The sequence below is a fragment of the Terrapene carolina genome, unplaced genomic scaffold, assembly GCF_002925995.2.
Source record: "Terrapene carolina triunguis isolate 2854851 unplaced genomic scaffold, T_m_triunguis-2.0 Scaffold53, whole genome shotgun sequence".
Classification (NCBI taxonomy): Eukaryota; Metazoa; Chordata; order Testudines; family Emydidae; genus Terrapene; species Terrapene triunguis.
In genome coordinates this window covers 7000799-7019324 of record NW_020664404.1, presented here as the reverse complement: position 1 = coordinate 7019324, position 18526 = coordinate 7000799, and the positions used below count along the sequence as shown (strand labels likewise).

General features: G+C 39.2%; 2 protein-coding genes across 2 annotated transcripts in view; one reads left to right on the top strand and one right to left on the bottom strand.

The window, feature by feature from the left end:
* KCTD9 (potassium channel tetramerization domain containing 9) overlaps nt 1-7444 on the bottom strand; it is a 14895-nt gene extending 7451 nt beyond the window's left edge. The window contains exons 1-2 of the mRNA XM_024212153.3: nt 7368-7444; nt 871-992 (exon numbers count right to left, since the gene is read on the bottom strand). Coding sequence (XP_024067921.1) covers nt 871-992; nt 7368-7415 — 170 coding nt within the window. The 5' untranslated portion in view covers nt 7416-7444. The remainder of the gene's footprint in view (nt 1-870; nt 993-7367) is intronic.
* A 2425-nt stretch (nt 7445-9869) lies between these two features.
* The window catches only part of CDCA2 (cell division cycle associated 2), a 31977-nt gene continuing 23320 nt past the window's right edge, over nt 9870-18526 (top strand). Inside the window, exons 1-5 of the mRNA XM_029912915.1 lie at nt 9870-10560; nt 12239-12366; nt 14952-15102; nt 16041-16252; nt 18121-18208. Coding sequence (XP_029768775.1) covers nt 10017-10560; nt 12239-12366; nt 14952-15102; nt 16041-16252; nt 18121-18208 — 1123 coding nt within the window. The 5' untranslated portion in view covers nt 9870-10016. The remainder of the gene's footprint in view (nt 10561-12238; nt 12367-14951; nt 15103-16040; nt 16253-18120; nt 18209-18526) is intronic.

The window sequence follows — 18526 nt, the reverse complement described above, 5'->3', positions numbered from 1 at the left end:
TTCCCAATCAGTTTGAGGCAATGGAAATTGATTATCATTTACTTAGAGTCTTAGCATCCAATTCTGATCTCCCATTGATTTTATAAGTGTAACACTTAATTTCAATGGAGATACTCCCAATTTACACCAATGTAAGCCAGGCAAGAATCAAGTCCTCTGTTACTTAGCAAGTTTAGTTCAGTTCATTAGTTGTATCTCCTGTAAAATGTATAGTATCTGTTCTCTCTTGTCTGAAGTAAATACAGTCTTACAGTTTTAAATGCCCAATCCTCCAACCCTCACACATGTAATTCACAGATGGAAGGGCTGAAGGATTAAGCCACATACGTGCTCCGTGCATTGATATCCCTTTAGTATGCACATTTCTGTATAACAATTCAAATAGGTGTTAAATGTCATGACATTTAACTTATACAAGCAGTTTAATTTCTCCTCAAAATTAAAACAAAACAACACTTTGGCTATGATATCATAGCATTTCTGTTTTGGCAAATTAAAACATAAGATGACCTGTAGATAGGAGAATGCTAAAGGGGGAAAATGTTAACTCTCTCTTGCTTCAGGGCATAAAATGACTTCAAACAAGGTTCAGGATGGAATCCACAGAGTCATGCAGCATTTCATAACTGACCAGGGGCACTTGTGATGGGATTTGCTTTCCTCTAAAGCATCAGGTATTGACCACTGTTAGAGGTAGGTTATTAAAGTCTAGTTATTGAAGATCCCGGAGGACAGCCCTAAGTTTTCTAACCAGTATCTACACAAACTGCTTTTTGAATGGCTTCTGTAGCACTTTCTTCATATATTTTCATACAACAGCATATCAGTATCCATATCAATTAAGTTAGCTTTTGTTTGGACAAACATTACCTAATCAATGCGATATCATCAATGAGTCCACCTTTCCCATTGTACACACTGGTCGCTTTTATTCCAAGCTTATTACTAGCCACAGACAGCAAATCTGATAATGTCCCATAAACAGCCACCACCTATAAACAGAAGACAGGTAATTTAGTGCTGCAGATACCATATGTGGATAATTTTTCTGGACATTTAAACTACTGTTTTTAAAAGAAGAACACGCATTAGCTACATTTAATATGAAGGGGGGGGGGGAAAACAACAAGCCCCCATGCCACAATCTAATGGCCCTCTCTAATGAGTTGAAAGTTTTAAAGTTTGCTTTGGTTGTGTCTTTATAATAACTAAGAAATACCTTGAGCATTAAAGGATTTTTTAAAAACATCTTTTATTGAATGTACAATGATGATTAGAATCCTACTCTATCTAGTAGGACTTAAGCCTCTTATTTTAAATCCCTCTAATTCTCTCTCCATTCTACTGCTCATGAAATTACTGCAAAATTTCTTTAAAACAAAACACACAGAAAGTCCCCAAGAATAAACAGCCAAGGGTGTGGGGGGAAGCCTCCAGAGTATCGAAGTGTTTACAACTGGGAACATAAGAAGTGTCATGCCGGATCAGGCCAGTGATACATCAAGTCCATTCTGAAAGTAGCCAGTACCAGATGCTCAAAGGGAAAGTTCAATAAACTAGTGAGCAATTTAGAACGACCTACTCACGAGCATTTCCTAACCCCCATCACATAGTGGTTGATTTGTGGCCTAAATCTTGAGGGTTTATATCCCCTTATAAAAATATATATATTAACTTAATTTTAGATGTTCTCATTGTCCATATAAATGTGCAAGCCTTTCTTGAATCCTAAGCTCTTGGTCTCAACAGTACCTTGTAGCAACAAGTTCAAGAGGTTAATTACACATTGTGTAAAAACAAAAATAAGAATCTGTGGACACGTAATAATGTTACTAAGCTCTCAAAAATAGCATAACTTTTAAGCAAACTGGCACTATGCTCTATCATTCAACAGATCTCTATTTTTTGTACCAAAAGAGGAACTAGTTTGTTGATGTGTGTCACAACATGGACACTGATTTTTCTTTTTAAATTACCAGGCATTGCCAAATATCAGCCCATGATCCAAAGGCAGTATATGGAATTGAACAGTGTAGCCTGTGGTCATTCATCGGTAATAAGCATGTCCATTGGAGACCACAGGTCACTCCATGCCTTGCTCCATCTTTTTTGCACTGATTACAGCAATCCTTATTTGTCTGCTTGGACAAATAACGATGGCTGTAATCAGCGCAAAACAGGTTCAGGAAAGTTGACAGTGAACTACATGTAAATTCTGTAGCAGCACCATCTCCCTCAGCAAAATTCCTCCTCCCATCATAAAGTGACCAACTACTTTATGCCACACATTAGTTATTGGGGGTGGGAAGCATAAATAATAAAGTGATAAGGATGACCAGGAGATCTGCCTTTGGCTCTGTGTATTGCCGCAGGCGAATAACAACTTTTGTATGTCAGTTTGCCCATATGCAAAGTAGGAAGTCTATTACTTCCTTACCTCTCCGGGAGGAATAGCCAGTTATTCCTTGTGCAGCGTGCTGACCACATGAATTGCTATACAAGTGCCAAGAATTTTAGAAATGCAAGGTATTGTTAGACAAAACACAATGCTGACATAGTTCCTCCCACCTTGATTTGTTTTCACTAAGTTACTGTTTAAATATTCTGAAGCCAAGTAGTGCAATAACCAATTATTGATGTCACACTCCTCAATGAGAGCACCAGCCCAGCCACTTACTGCAGCCGTAACCAAACTTCTGACTTTGGCAGATGTACCATATGTATAAGACCTAGCAGAAACCACAGTGATCCAATTGTTCCCATTTGTCAAGTGTTAAGACTGGGGGTGCTATCATAACCAACCCTAGCAACAGACTGGAATAGCAGAAACAGAATCAACTCTGTTAGTGGCATTTACTCAAAAAAAAATTGGAGCATTAAAATGCTGTAATAGCTGAGGATTTCTTTTCCATTCTATTTCTCCATCTCCCCTTTCCCAGTCACTTGAAATGTCAGGTGTTTAATGATATCAGGGCCTTGAGAAGGTCCCTAAAGTCAGAATCTCCACAAAATGCAGACTGGGAGAACGGAGTACTGCTCAAGGTACAAGACAAGCACCAATTTTGTTGTGTGTCAGAACAAGCTTAGCCAGTTCCAAAGCAATGCATTATTTATGGTCTCAGTGCCTCTTCCTAATCACCACACTGCCTATTTTTGTTAGGATGAGAAAAAAGGGAACGGAAAGAGCTGTCAAAAAGTGAGGAGGGTGAGGGGAAATCTACTATATAATTGATCCTCACTGGACTGAGACCAAAAAACCTCACCCTAATAAAATCTAAAAATATGGTGAAGGACAAAAGAAATGTGCATGTGCGTTTGCGGGAGGGGAGGGTGAAGGGCAGACAATAAATGAAGTTTCAAGAAAGCAGAAAAGGAAACAAATGGTGACATTTATAAGACTATTGCTTTTATGTGCATAAATGGAGAAAATATGAAGATAGCTGCTGAAAGAATATTAGATGCACAGTATTGTAGAAGCACTTCTTGCTGCAATATCTCCGTACTGGTCAATTTATACAGCCCTACTGGTCTCGGCTAAGAAAGCAGCAATTTAATAACTTTTCCCACAGGACCGGGGATGCCAGGCATCCTGCTGCTCACAGAGAAAGTCAACTAAGGGTTTCAAGGAGGGGATGATGGGCCAAACTGAGCCCCAATGTAAGTGAGCTTAACTCCACTGAAATCAAATGACTTGAATCTGGTTACTCCAGGACTGAATTTGGTGAAGTGGCAATAAACAGTGAAAGGACCACCAATATTGCAAGTGTTTTTATATACTGATTGTTTATTTAGTTGAAAGCTAAATATTGCTCATTTGTTCTGTTCCAGAGCTCTCTAACATAGCTTTCCATTGCAGCAGTGAAGATTAAGTCAGTTCTGTCATTCCAGTTAAATAACTCATGAGCTATGATCTAAGGCAGAATGGGAAAAGGAGCTATGTTTAGTAAGACCTAGAAAGACCAGGTGGGTGAGGTAATATATTTTATTGGAACAACTTTTGTTGGTGAAAGAGACAAGCTTTTGAGCTTACACACAGCTCTTCTTCAGATCTTGGAAAGGTACTTAGAGTGTCACAGCTAAATACAAGGTGGAACAGATTTTAATACCGGACAGTTGGTCATCATTTCTTTTTAAGATTTGTACACCGGCTAAGCCTTGAGAACTGAGCCACTCTCCTCCTTCAGAGATTATTTCAGAAGACTCAGTGAGTAAAGTTTAAGATCATTTGTTAGCAGATAACTGAAAGTTTAGATATATCATGGTAGTTAGAGATGGAAAAGACAGGCCATCACAGAGTCCATTATTGAAAGTGCATGCATATCTCCCCACCCCCCAATAGAGGAAATATCTCACATTAAACCAACACTACATTAAATTTTGGGCTAAAGGCCAATCCAGCCTTAGATGGCTATTTATAAAAACAGAACCATAAGCAGCCTGCAGACTTTAATTTACAGACCTGTCACTGCAAACTAGAAGGAACAGAGCAGGACCTGCATTAACAATGACAATGTGAATGTGACTTTAAACACATGGAACCAAGGAATTCTCCCCCGCACCAAAAGAAAAGTTAGTGAATACTTTACATATGCTCACTCTTAATGAGCTCAATCCCATTCCCATGGACTTCAATAGAAGTAGGACTAGGCCATAACAGAGAGGATCAGTGGAAAATCGGGCAAATGCAGATGTTCTTGAAAGAGGCTAGCCCCAGATACTGAATTACTATATTCTACCCATAGAACTGGTATAGGATGGACAGCAATGCAAAGTTTCCCCCATCCTGTCCTGCCCATGTGTCCCAAACCTATCCTAGAGGGACCCACTCTAGAGAATGAAAAGATAATTCAGTCTCCAAGCCATGAAAAGGAATTGCTGCAGCTGAGGCTGAAGTTTATTACACATAACAAGTACATAGTAATAGATCCTTAACAAAGTGCACCGAAATTCTAGCATCTCTATAAATAAGTCATTCATTTCTTAATTTTAATAGTGTAACATCTTATTCTTAACACTATAAAAATTGAATAAAACTTAAAAAAGCTTGAACTTCCTTGTTTGAGGGAGGGAAGGAAAGAGGGATCGTGTATTGGAGGCAGGGAGAAGAAAATTAAGGGTCTAATAACAATTAGAGATTTCACCAGAGGTTGAAGGCAATTCCCTTGTGTGTATAATAGAAGGATATTTATAGAACAATTCCCTTCAGGTAAATATGATTCATACACAGACACTATTAAGTTTATATATTGTCTTAAGAGTTTTAATTGCTGTTTTGGTTATAACGTCTCTGCAGGGCCAGAGATTTTAGAAGTAAAAGAACTATTACTACGACTATTATATACTAGTATTACAATCAGACTACACTGGGAGACCGAGGGAAATTTTTCAAAACATGACTACCCCAGATATATGCCTGTAGATTTATTGCAACATGTCTACCCACACAACCCTGCAGTATTTTTCCCCCCACCTCAACAGCTACAAACAAGTTAGCAGGGCTTAAGTCATTCACACAAAATTTGTGCATACCGACTGCTGTGCCTAAAAAAAAAAAAATCCACCTTTATAGACAGATTTGAAAACCCATCCTCCATCATCAGCAACCTCATGGTACTTAAACAGGGTGGATTTATTTAAATCATTGTTTAAATCACCAAGTGGAAAGCCTCGATTTAAATCATCAATTTTAATCAACTTTTCCATTTGTACTTCAGTTATTTTCTAAAAACATAGTCCTCTCCTTGGTTAAGATCAACATGTTTTCATGGTTATTTACATCTAAATAGAGCCTTTACACTAAAACTGGCACATCTTTTTGCTACCTCGGAGGATACATTATAACTATATACATTTATTTGAGGAATTACGGTATATAGCATATTTTCAGATTCTTACTAATTGTACATTTTTAGTATATTAGAAAATGGTGAATGATATATTGCTTATTTACTAGATGGTTAAATTTTTGCTCATTACTTGTGTCAAGCTGTATTAGTATGGTAACTGGAATTTAAACAAACACACAAAACAGCATATACAATTTGTTTTTATTAAACAAAACAGCCTTAAATGTTTTGGACGCATAAACCTCATCAAAAAATGTTTCATATTTACAACTAAATGACTAAGTAAACAGAGAGATTAACTGTAGTCAGTGAATTAAGCTGATTATTTCAGGTCAGTCTAGGAAAGTTTTCAAATATGCTTAAGTGAAAGAGAGTGGCACTTAAATTCCTACATGCCTAAGTATTTTGAAAATCAGACAGTCTCCTAAGTTACTTAGGCTAACCTACTGTGCCACACTTATAAAGTTTGACCTCAAAAGTCACATGGTTTTCCCTCGACTCTTTCTTTTATATGGAAATGTAGACTTTAACTCAAAGTTTTTGATAGAGACTCATGGATTCAATAATATACTTATTATTTAAATGTTTTAAGATATTATATAAAATTTAATTTTAAACGAAGCTTCTTAAACATTTTTAAAACCTTATTTACTTTACATACAATAGTTTAGTTGTAGATTATAGATTTATAGAAAGAGACCTTCTAAAAACGTTAAAATGTATGACTGGCACACGAAACCTTAAATTAGAGTGAATAAATGAAGACTCGGCACACTGCTTCTGAAAGGTTGCCGACCCCTGTCTTAGGCCTTGGCTACACTCAGGACTTCCCAGCGCTGCCGCGGAAGCGCGAGTGTAGTCGCGCCGCCAGCGCTGCGAGAGCTCTCTCGCAGCGCTGTAGGTACTCCACCTCTCCGAGGGGAATAGCTTGCAGCGCTGCAGGCTCTGATTACACTGGCGCTTTACAGCGCTGTACTCGCTGCGCTCGGGGGAGGGGGGGTGTTTTCACACCCCTGAGCGCAGTAAGTTGCAGCGCTGTACAGCGCCAGTGTAGCCAAGGCCTTAAACTAAAGATTAAACTTTAATTCCTGGAGACTTCAGGACAGTCCTGGAGGGTTGTCCTGGCAACCCTAACTGTAAGTCATTTGTACCTGCAAAAATTCACATCCACAAACCTGTGACACCCACAAAAATAAATACATACAACCAAAGAGCATTCAGTGTTCACATACGCACAGGGCACCAGTGGCATCCCCTCCCTATTTCCCCTCCTAGCCCCGCTACCCCTGACAGCTCCTCTGTCCTTCACCCCCCCCAATACCCTTCATACTCCACCCCCTCCCCAAGCTCCACCCTTAACTCCCCCTCAAATTCCCGTCCCCCAAATCTCCCCTGCCCTCGAGCTCCACCCCGCCTCCAAGCGCCCCCCATCTCCCCAGGGTCAGATCCCTCCTTCCACCTCCCCCAGCCCCACCCACTTCACCTCAGAGCCCCTCCCCCCTTCGCCAGGCCCCCCCTCACCTTCCCGTTCTTGGGGGTGCCATTAACGAACAGGGTGACCCGCCTCATGCTACCAGCGCTCCTGAGGCCACGGTACGTCGCCGCCAAACCCGGAAGCGAGCACCTCTGACTGACATAGCCCAGCCCCAATCAGAGACCCACTCCCACTCCTCTTGCCCAATGGGAGGCAGACAAGGGAGGGGCGTTCCTCCATGCAGGTGTGGAGGTTAGGCAGGGAGGATTGACAGGGGGGAACGTTCTGCTTCGGGGGGGGCGGGGTCCCGGTTTTGGCCAATCAGAGCTCTAAGAGCGAGGGGGCTTGAGAAGGGCAGGGCGTCACTGGTGATGGCCAAACAGCATGAAAAATTACTCCCTAGACTTCTGATTGGCTAGCGTGTGTCACGTGGGGCTGGACCGGCCGTTTAATGGGTTGTATTTCAAAATTAATACGCTATCCAATCGCGTCGAAGCTGTGTTTCCTGCGCGCTGCCGGGACTCGCTGCAGGGAAAATAGTCCTGTCCCTCGCAGAGGTTCTCAGAGATTATCTGAGCCCCTAAACCTGCCGGAGGTGGCCTTCTTCCTGCCACCCCACTGGTTTGGATGGCATGTGCGCAAGTTGATGCGGCTAGGAGGGAGAGCGGCTCTCGGTGCGGGGCGGGTTGACCCTGCGGAAGAATACGCATGTGCAGGGCTTGGAATGAGTTTGAATGAAGAGGCGGGTCCAGCCCGTCAGCCGTAGTTTTCTCCTCGGCCGGATCGTCCTGGATTCGGGAACCGCTGTGGGTGAGGTGGGGGATATGAGAGAGGGAGGGGTGCTGGGGGGTAGAGGGGGGATATGAAAGGGAGGATGGGGGGGATTGTTTGATAGACCCTTGGGCACTGGGGCTCTTCTCCGCTGCCCCTCCCGGAGCCGTCTCGCCTTCCCCCGCAGGGCCTTTTTGTCAGCTTCTGCTACACTCTCCAGTGACACCACTGAGAACCAGTGCAGTCTAGTTGCCTTTCTCTTTGCGGCCCCCACTGCACCTCCTTTGGGTGGGGGGAGGAACGTGCACCAGCAGGTGTGAAGCTTCTAGCCTGTCCAACAAACGTTCCCCTCTCCTCTTTTCTACCCATCCCCGTCACCTTCCGTTTCTTTATGTTGCCCAGTCATATGCCAGACACCTCCTGTATCCCCAAAAGCTTCCAATCTAACTTCAGATGTTAGCACAACAAAGGGGACAATAAAACAATTAGAAGTAGGTACGTGGAAGGAAGGACCAGATTGTGTGGTTGTCAAGCAAACCCACGTGCACAGCATGGTGCAGCAGGCTTTTTTTCTTTAAAAGCATCTGTTATTTTTAAAGTAACGCCCTACCCTTAATACTCTACAATCTCGGCTTTTTCCTCACATTACTTATGCCATGTACCAAAGCAGTTTTCCGCTTTTCAAAGTGGGAGGGGCTGCTTTGATAATGAAGGGCTGTAACATTAGTTACTTTGCAATGTTCTTGTAATAATAGTCAGTCACATTGTGACATAGCTTAATTAAGCATTGTTATGATGCTATAGACTATATGCTTGTGCTATACTGGGCTTAATTTTGGGTTGTTTATTTTTTTGTTCTGTTTAACTTGACACTATCCTATTACCCTACTTTGGATGGTAGAATGTTTTCTTTTTATTTAAATAAGCAAACTGATTTGTCCTGTTATGCTTTAGATGAACATTATCTCAGAAGTTGGAGATTTCCCTAATGAATGTGCTAGCTGGTACTCACTTTCTTGTTTGTGTGGTGTTGTCAATATCTGCCAAAAGATAATTGGGATTCTAGACTGTGCAGTGCAAGTTTTAGTAGTGCAGCCCTTTTACAATGTATGACTGGTTGAACTCCCAATAGATCTTGAAGTCAGTGGGAGTTGTGGGTGCTCTGCACTTCTGTAAAATCAGACCAAAATACAGACTTAAGAAGTTAACTTTAGGCATTCACTTTTTGAAAATCTTGGCCAAGTGTATGTTTGAATGCTTAATTGTGTATGTGTGGGAGAAGACATTTAACTCTCAATCATACATTGAAATAAATGCATCTAGTATTCAGTGTGTGATAAGTGCCACAAATTAAGCTTCAGAGCTCCAATGCGATCATATCTATAGTTCTACACACTTAAGTCTAACATTTATTTCAGTGTGACAAAACTAAATGCAAGATCTGTGACTCGAGATTTCAAAGTCTCAAAAAAAAAATCTAAGTAGTGACATTTATATAAACCAGAACTCTACTGCACATTAAAATAGTCACTCTGTAGTATTAACACAAAAAACTATGCACAAGGGGCAAGATTTTAAAATAGATTGGGAGGGGGCTTGACATTTCTGACTTTGGTGATTTGGAAATCTCCACCCTAATATTGCGTTAGCATAGTTTTGTGTGTGTGTGTTTAATATAGACATCCACATACTTCAGAATACTGTGCATATAATATCTGATATTTACAATAAACTTCATAGCTAACATTTCATACTTGCCTCCATAGGAAGGCCAGCTGCATCTTCTAACAACTTTACAATGTCTGCATGTTGTGGCTGTTGCTTTTACAAAAAAACATAAACATGTTCTTACTGACAGAGCCGTGATTACAAGAGAACAACAAGACTGATTGTGTTTTTTGGAAGCTCAGAATACAGCACTGACTATGCGCAGACAATCTAGACAAATTATAAACACCGTTGCTGACGTCAAAGAAAATATGGAAGGAATTATTGAAGAAGATAGAGATATTTCGTCTATGCCTGTTTCAAAAGACAAGATTGTCAGAGTGGATGAATCAAAAAGCACAAAGGTTTCAGAAATGGAAAATTTAAATGGCAGGAGCCCCACAAATGTGCAGAAACCCAGAGTGAAATGCAATAAATATGTGGGGAGAAAATCATATCAGAGTAGTAACGATGATAGTAAACTGACAGTTAATGAAAGCCTTTCTGTTAAACAAACAGGAAACTTACTTGAACCTTCCTTGTCCTTTTTGACATTAGACAAACTGCAAAGTCCTTTTTCAGAAGGCAGACCTACATTTTTGGGTGCTGCAAGCTATCTGACGCCAAACAAAAGTGAAGCAGATGTAAAACCTAATTGTGGAACATCGGAGAAACTAATGAAGAAACCTATTGATTTTGCTAGTGTAACAATAGCTGAATTTGGGATTACTCCAGAGTCTTTTACTGCTAAGCCATCTGTAGGTAAGGGTTGATAAGGTGACTCTAAAAATGAAAACTTCAAAATATTGTGCTTCATATGTGAGTGAGAACACATCTGGTATCTTGCATAATTTACATTCCCTTAAATATTTAATGGTGGACATGAATCCATCTTCAGAAGATTTCAGGGCATTTGAGACCACTTTTAAATGAAAAATGCTCTTAAATTGAATTGAAATGTGGTGGGTGGAAGCTGTCAAGAGAACTTATTTGAAATCTGAGGGTGTTAATTTATGATGAAATCCATCTATTTAAAAAAATTAAAACAAAACAAAGTTGTTATAAAAATCCCAAGATTGCTGACGTAGCTGGAAATACTGTTGAAATAGGCAACAGAATTGGCTTCTCACAGCATAAGACACCCATAATGCAGATATGCTGAGTTCAATATAAAATATTGATATGCCCATGTAAAATGGCAAAATGATTTATTTTCTGAATGGTTTATCTGATTGGGTGGATGTCAGTTTCATTCACAGAGTAATACGACATAATGGGCATTTCTGGTAATAACAGATACAGGTTTTATAAGAGTGAGTTGGAAATAGTGCAGGAGAGAAAAATTGTGAGGAATTGTCCAACATTCACCGTACTTGGCATATAGAGTAATTTCCTATTAATCATATGTTTTCTTGGGTAGAGGGGAAATACTCTGACTTCCTAGAGCTGTGTTCAGCCAACATGAGATCATGGGAATAGGATCAGCTGGAGGAAATTTTGCAAAAGTAACATAGGGAATTTTCTTCATCCCATGTGCTTTATAGCCAAATTTTGATGTTTCTGTCAGTGGCACAGACTCATAAGTACAACTAAGTGTGCAATTTCACAATCCGTAAGTAGAGCTTCTTGAAATACAAATTATGATCATTTTGCACTGGGGTAAAGTAATGGTGATTATTCCACTGCACAGCCTTTTATATATTCTAGCTACATTAACATTACAATTTTCCACTGTCCCTGTTTAAAGGCACAAAAGTGCAAAGCAGGATGTTAAACATGTTTAGTAACCTATCTAGGAACTGTCAATATGGTTCCCCCCAGGGAAACAAACAGTGTTAGGCCTCAGTTTGGGGATGTATGGGTTGTTGTCCCCGTCCCCCCTCCCCACTCCCATGCTAGAGAGCTGAGGGAGGGTAGTCTTTCATGGCACAATTCTCTCCCACTCTTAGCCCCAAACCCTGTGGAAATTCCAGCAGAACTTTCTGTGAAAGCTTATGTTGATCATTGCAGCATTAACTTTCTATCTCCTGGGTCTTGTACTCTGGAGAAGTGTTGAGTGTAAGAACGTTCATGCTGCCAAGGAAAGGGACACCAAGGATTGATTTGAGGAAGTTTTTCCTTTAAGCCTTTTTGTTTTTACTTTCTGTGAAGACCTTTTCTTGGTCTCCCTAACTTTCTGCATCGCAGTACTGTTTGCCTGATAACTCATTTTTATCCAGAGAGGAAACTGCTTTATGCTTTCTGGAGAGAGAGAGAGAGAGAGGTTTCAAATGCTTGCTGTTTTATTTTTCCTTCTAATGAAGACAACATTGCAAATATAAAACTTTGCTTCTATTACAAAAATGTAGGTGTTGTACAATTTCCCTGCTATTTTAACAGACTTGTAAGTGTTCTCCTGAAGCTTCATTGTGTTTTTCTTCTTGCATTGTTTTCATTTCAGGGAAATCCATGGCTTTAAAACTTAGGCGCAGATCTACAATTGGAGTACGGGGTTCCCCTGAAAATAATAGCCTTATTCGATATCTTGCCCAACAAAGGAGGAACAGAACCGAAGACCCTTTCACAAAGGTGGGAATTTTTTTCAGAGTTGTGCAATATGGCTAGTGGAGGAAATCAGCTTCAGATATTTCACATCTTGAATGAATGTGACAATGTTCACCATTTCACTTTTATAGTCAAGCTTTTTTTAGTTTAGATTTTGAATAGGAAGAAAATCAGATTAAGGATATGTCTACACTACCGTCTTAGTTGACCTATGTTATGTCGACTTAGTCACCGCAGTAATTGCTGTGGTGGCTGATGTCCACAGTACCCACCTGTTGGTGCTGCGTATCCTCACCAGGAGTGCTTCCACCAACTGAAGAGGGACAGTGAGGGGGGGCTGAGAGCCAGAGCTCTCAGCTCCCCACTGGAGCCCAGCTGCCCATTGGGCTTCTTGCCTCCTACCTGGTAGCAGGGTGGGGAGGGAAGCCTCCTGGGGCTTCAGGCCTCTGGCAGGGAGATCCACACCCAGAGCTCAAGCTGAGAGCCAGGAGCTAGGCTTTCTTCTGAATGTGAGGGCTCCAGCAGAGCTGTGAAATTGACAAGATAGCAAACAGCCGATGTAAGGCACGCAGTGTCTATGCAGACATTGCATCGTCCTAACATGGAGGTGGAATTATGTCGGTGTAGTAGGGCACTTACATTGGTGGGAGCAAGGCTGTAGTGTGTACACTGACATAAGACAGTTTACGACAACCTAATTATGTCAAACTAACTGTAGTGTAGACCAGGCCTAACTTGTACTGAAGGAAAGAGAAGGCAAGTCTGAAGGAAGAAAACAAAAATAGAAATAACAATGGACTTACTTATGATACTTAACACTTTTCCTACTGAGAATTGTGGGGAGCTAAAGTTGAGGCCAACTGGCTCCAATAAATGTATTTTAGTAACTCATATTCTTATTTATTGAAAAAGAGTTAGCTTAAAAGAATGTGAAGGTAAAGCTACACTTCTAAAACTGTTAACACCCTCTTCATTCCTCCTTGTTCTCCCATACCCCACCCCTGGCTTTGCTAGCTATTTCCTTGTATATTTGTTGCTCAAGTAATGTTAATGAAGCTCCTTTTAAAAAATCTTAGAGGAAAACATGTTAGATGAGGGCTACTTAAAAACTTTGCTTTAGAACAGACTGAGGCTGTTTTTACAGCTTAATCTTTACAGCCCATTTGTTAAACTTCCTCAAAGTGTGTACATATGTTTGAGTTATTGGATTGAAAAACTTTGTTCTGTATTGGAATATTAAAACAAGTTTAAATACTGCAGAGGTTGAGAGTAGATAGTAGAAACCTAAAGGTAAAAAATATTACAGTGATGATGTAATTATCTCAAAACCAACATTACAAACCCAGGATATTCTGAATTAAGGTTACGTTTAGAATAATTCGGAACATGTTAAGGTATGGAGATGCACATATAAGTTGCCCAAAAAATCTCAACTCTGCCCTGCAATAACAGTATAATTATGACAAAGGCATTTTAGTGGGTGTGGTCCCAATTATATTAGACTGACTTGAAAGAATCATTCACTTTTTTTTTCATATTTCTTTCCTCTCATAGTGTCACTACAGGGCTAAATGCCTTACGTGGGTGTTGTCATACCTTTACATTTTTGGATTGCCTATAGGTGTACATATAGCTCCTGAATTTCTTGGATTTGTAATGTTTGGTTTTTGCAATAATTACAAAGTATTAAGACTATTCAAGGCATATTTTTAAAAATGCACAAATATTAAATTTCTTAATTAACCCAGTTTTTAACTCCTAGATGAAGTAATGGATCTTAAAGTCTCAGATAATTCATTCTGTACTTAAAGTGCTGTTAGTTTGGGAAAGGCTAACTTTTTTTCATACATAAGAGGCTGGATTCCTGTTTTAAGCGCAAAACAAAACTCAGCCTTAATTATGGAGTCACAAACAACGTTTCTATAATTATGTACATATCTGTTAATATCCTGTAATATCACTTTAAGGTATAGTTGCTTTTCACATATGTTCAGTTCATCCTTTTACATCATAAAGTGCCTGTGTGCATCATAAGGTTCTGACCATATTGAAGACCTGGGGTCCAGTGTTCATTTCACTGGACTATCACTCTAACATGTCATTGAAGTCAAATTTTTAACTGTCCATTTTTTCTTTCCTCTTCTTCTGAGGTATAACTGGAGGTTGATTTCTTATGGGGAATTTAATATTCAGGAGTTCTAGATGTGTGGTTTTTTTTTTTTTTTTTTTTTTTTTTTTATAAAATGTCAGTGTTGTATGTAGTTATGTCTAAAATATAGAAAGATGCTGTTACTCATACAATTTAGTTTACATGAATGTGAATGGGGCGGGCAGAGGCAAACTGCTTTGGAGGGACAAGTGTAGGAGAGAGAGAGAGTCAAACTGTATTGTTGTGCAGTAGTATATTTGAGATTAATCCTTTTCTACATTTTTCATCATAGAACTCGGGGACAGTATCCGAGTGAAACACAAGGCCATTTTAAGATGCACTTATTTGTCTCTTTGATTAAGTTTGTGCTGTTGTGTTAACATTCTTATTCCTCTTCAGCATTTGTAAGTTTCAGCTTTTTAAAGAGCATAAATGGATTATTTTTTTCATGTCCTAGCAGGCCAGCCCTTTTAAACATCAAAATGTTGGCTCGTTAAAGGATAAAATATCTGCCTTCAAATCATCTTTTCAGTCAGCGGAAGAGGACGAAGAGAGGGCTTGCTTTCCTGGGCTCTCGCAGGAGGAGAGAGTGTCCCAGGCAGCAGGCTATTGTAAGTAATCTATATCTGCAACCAAAAAATGTCAATAATGTTGATGGTAATTTAATTTTGGTCTGAATAGAACAAATGATTGTTCTATTGTAATAACCCAGTTTCAAGATTCATCTTGAATCATGGTTTCACAGAATAAAAAGGTAAACTAACTGAAAGGTCCAGTGTGTTTATCTGTTGCCTAAGTGACTTCTCTGATAGTTTTTTACTTTCTAAAATTTTATGTAGTACTATTCTGACTATGGTTAGTATACTTTTTGGACAGTTAATCAGGCTTCTTGTCTTTTACTTTTCATTGAATGTGTTTTTATTATTTGCCCCTCTTTCATAATGAATTCATCGATCTAGAGACTGAAATCAAGTTACTATTTGCAAATTTTGCATTGGTCCTTACATTTCTGGTAACAATTCCAATTCTGTGAAGATTTGGTGTCCAGTACCTTCTTCAAAAAATGCAGTAATATTTGGAAATTACATTTTATTTCTTTGATATATAATTAACGTACTCAAATGCTGAAAGAACTCCAAATTATTGATAAGTTGCCCTATCCCCTAAGGCCTCTAAGCCATCCAATAGGAAAAGAAAATTAACAGATGTTGCACATGAACAGTTAATGTGGCTCAATGGTAAATATAGAAGAGATGCCAGAAAATACATTGCTATATTCTACTTTATTACTTACCTGAGCCCTTTATACTACTGCTTTCCATACCATCCACAAAATAACCATCTAGTTTTGGTTGTTTGCTTTATTTAAAACCCCCAAGAAAATGAAAATAAGTAATATAGTACTACTTGCAAAATAGAATTCAAAAGGTGTTCTTAATTTTGTCTGACTAGAGAGACTTCTAGCTTATCTATCTTATGCAGTGAAGTGATGTAAATGATCTACATGGAAAATCTAAGGTTTGTTTATTTTATTAACTTACAAATGCAGCTCAGAACAAACCACCTTTTACAAAACAGCATGAACAGTTTCAGTTGAGTGAAGAGTTAGCATCTGAACACAAGAGTGTTGCGTACAGGGAAAACTGGAAAGAAAAATTAACTAATGGTGATAAAAGTCCAGCCAGTATCCAGGTATGCAAGATTGTCTCTCCACCAGAGGAGGTGCCCATCATTGAAACTACTACTGCTACAATTTCAACGGTATGTGTATATCTTTAAGGGGGTGAGGGGGATTAATTATGAAATTGCATCAGCAGATCCCTCTTGTAGGAATTAAATTCACATTGTGAGCAGTGGAACTGCTGATGGAGCAAAAATCTGTTGGGGGTACTGGTGCATTGACTACATTGAAATTTAGTTCCTCTTCTGTCACCAGCAATTATGGGCCCGATACCACAATGTGGATGGTTTGTGTTTTTTTCAATTTTCTACATTTGTAGGCTTAAAATGTGTTTGCCTACTGTAAAGTCTTGTAATAGACAATGTTATCTTTTGTCTTGTAATCACACACAGGTTTAATTCACAACTTCCATTTACAGAAATGAATATTATTTTAATTTTGTAACTTACTACATTTGGCACCTGTAGATTTCTTGTACATAGGTCAAATCACACTTCAAAGTTCTATGTGAGGGTAGAGCTTGATGATAATGGTACAGAGCAATACCTCTTCATTGGAAACACCCTCCATGTGTGCTCTAGGTTCTGCCTGTTACAACTATGAGATTCATGTGGACAAATTTTGAACGTGTCGGTTAACTAATGTAATCGTTCAGAAGAGATGCAAAACAAAGGTTCTCCATGCCTCTCCTCCTCAAGGAAAAAGGCATGTTATTGCCTCTGCACAAATAGGGGAAGGGGAGAGAAACCCTACTGGATGTCATACAAGTTCTACTTAAGATATGCCATACATCAGAATTGCTAGCCCACTGGTCTGTCTTGTCAGGTGTCCTATCTGATAGTGGCCTCCACCAGAAGCTCCAGGGAAAGGTACAAGTAACCTGCAACAAAAAACAGCTCTTAGGGAAGTTTCTTCCTAACCCGCATCAGTTAGTCGGTACTTTGTTCCCTGAAATATATTACTACTTTATTTTCCTTATTTTTATTCCCAACTAATGTACCTCTGATTTTTCTTATTTACATACATTTGAAATCCTCTTTTGAATTCTGATAAGCTTTTGGTCTTGCTGATATTTTGTGGCAATAAAGTCAACTAAAGAGACTAATAATGTGATAATGAAAACTGTATTCCTACAGAAGGAATATTACCTGACTCTTTAACATGCATTATATGCTCAAAGAAAAAGGGAAAAAGTCATAAGCAGCAGTTGCTATTAAAGTCACCATTTGCCAACAGTTACCTCACAGTCCTTGCCTACAGATAGACTAGAAAGTTACCTATTTGATCCTGTACTTGACAGCCTTCCAAGTGAACTGCAAAGCCTTTTAATATTTTATCTTCGTCTTTCTTCTAAATGGGCCTCAGGCTTGTCTCCGGTTAAAATTTGGGGCTGGGGGTTGGTTTTGTTTTGAGTTGGGTTTTTTTTTTTTTTACGTTGGAAATATCAAGTCTTGCCGTGTGTGTGTGTGTGTGTGTGTTTTGAGGACTCGAACTGAGAGAGAGAGAGTGTTTAGTCAGAAAGCTTAACTGTTTTGGTTCTTGATTTATTTGCTGTTTAACTGAAACGCCTGGCAAACACTTAAGAGAGAAGCTTTTTTTTGTAAACGATTCAGCACCCCATCCCTTCAGTTTAGGATTGAGAGCTCCAACTCTTGTCCTGCAGAAGCTCCTCTTTGTCTTCCCTTGACGATCAGAGCTGATACATCAGAGGTGAAAAATAAGCATTTGAAACCACTCATTTAAAAAGACTATTTAGACATAGAAACAAATTTCAATGAGCACAAACATTTTCTTTATGGTTCACTTCTAATAACTTTAAGTAACAAAGCTGCGTTCAGGTTTTTGCTTTAAAAATATCCATGACTTTTTATATTTTTGAAAACTGTTTTACTGCATTTCCTTGCATATCAGTATTCTGGTAAAAAGAGCTATAATTTCCTTTTTCTAGGAAATTCCCTGTACGCCACCAACTACTGAATCTGGAAGCTTATCTTTAGAGATTATTCCACTAACGGGCATCCCAAAGACACCACGCAGTAAGAAGATTCATCACTACTTTTGTTACTACTCTTAAAAACTAAATATGCCTTATTAATTATGTTTCCATTTCACAAGCAGTGATGCTATCTCTTTATGATTAGGAGTTTCAAATACAACAGAAGTCAATATTGCTTTGTGCTGTATTACCAATGCTGGCAAAAAAGTGCCGTGGATGATGATGTACTATTCAATTGCTGCTGCAGAGAAGCTCAAATTAATCTGGTTCCCAGATTTATGCAGCTCTTTTTGCTATAAACTACAATATTTTAGGAAATGCTTCTTTTAAATGAGAATTTAATAGAAAATTAGGTATT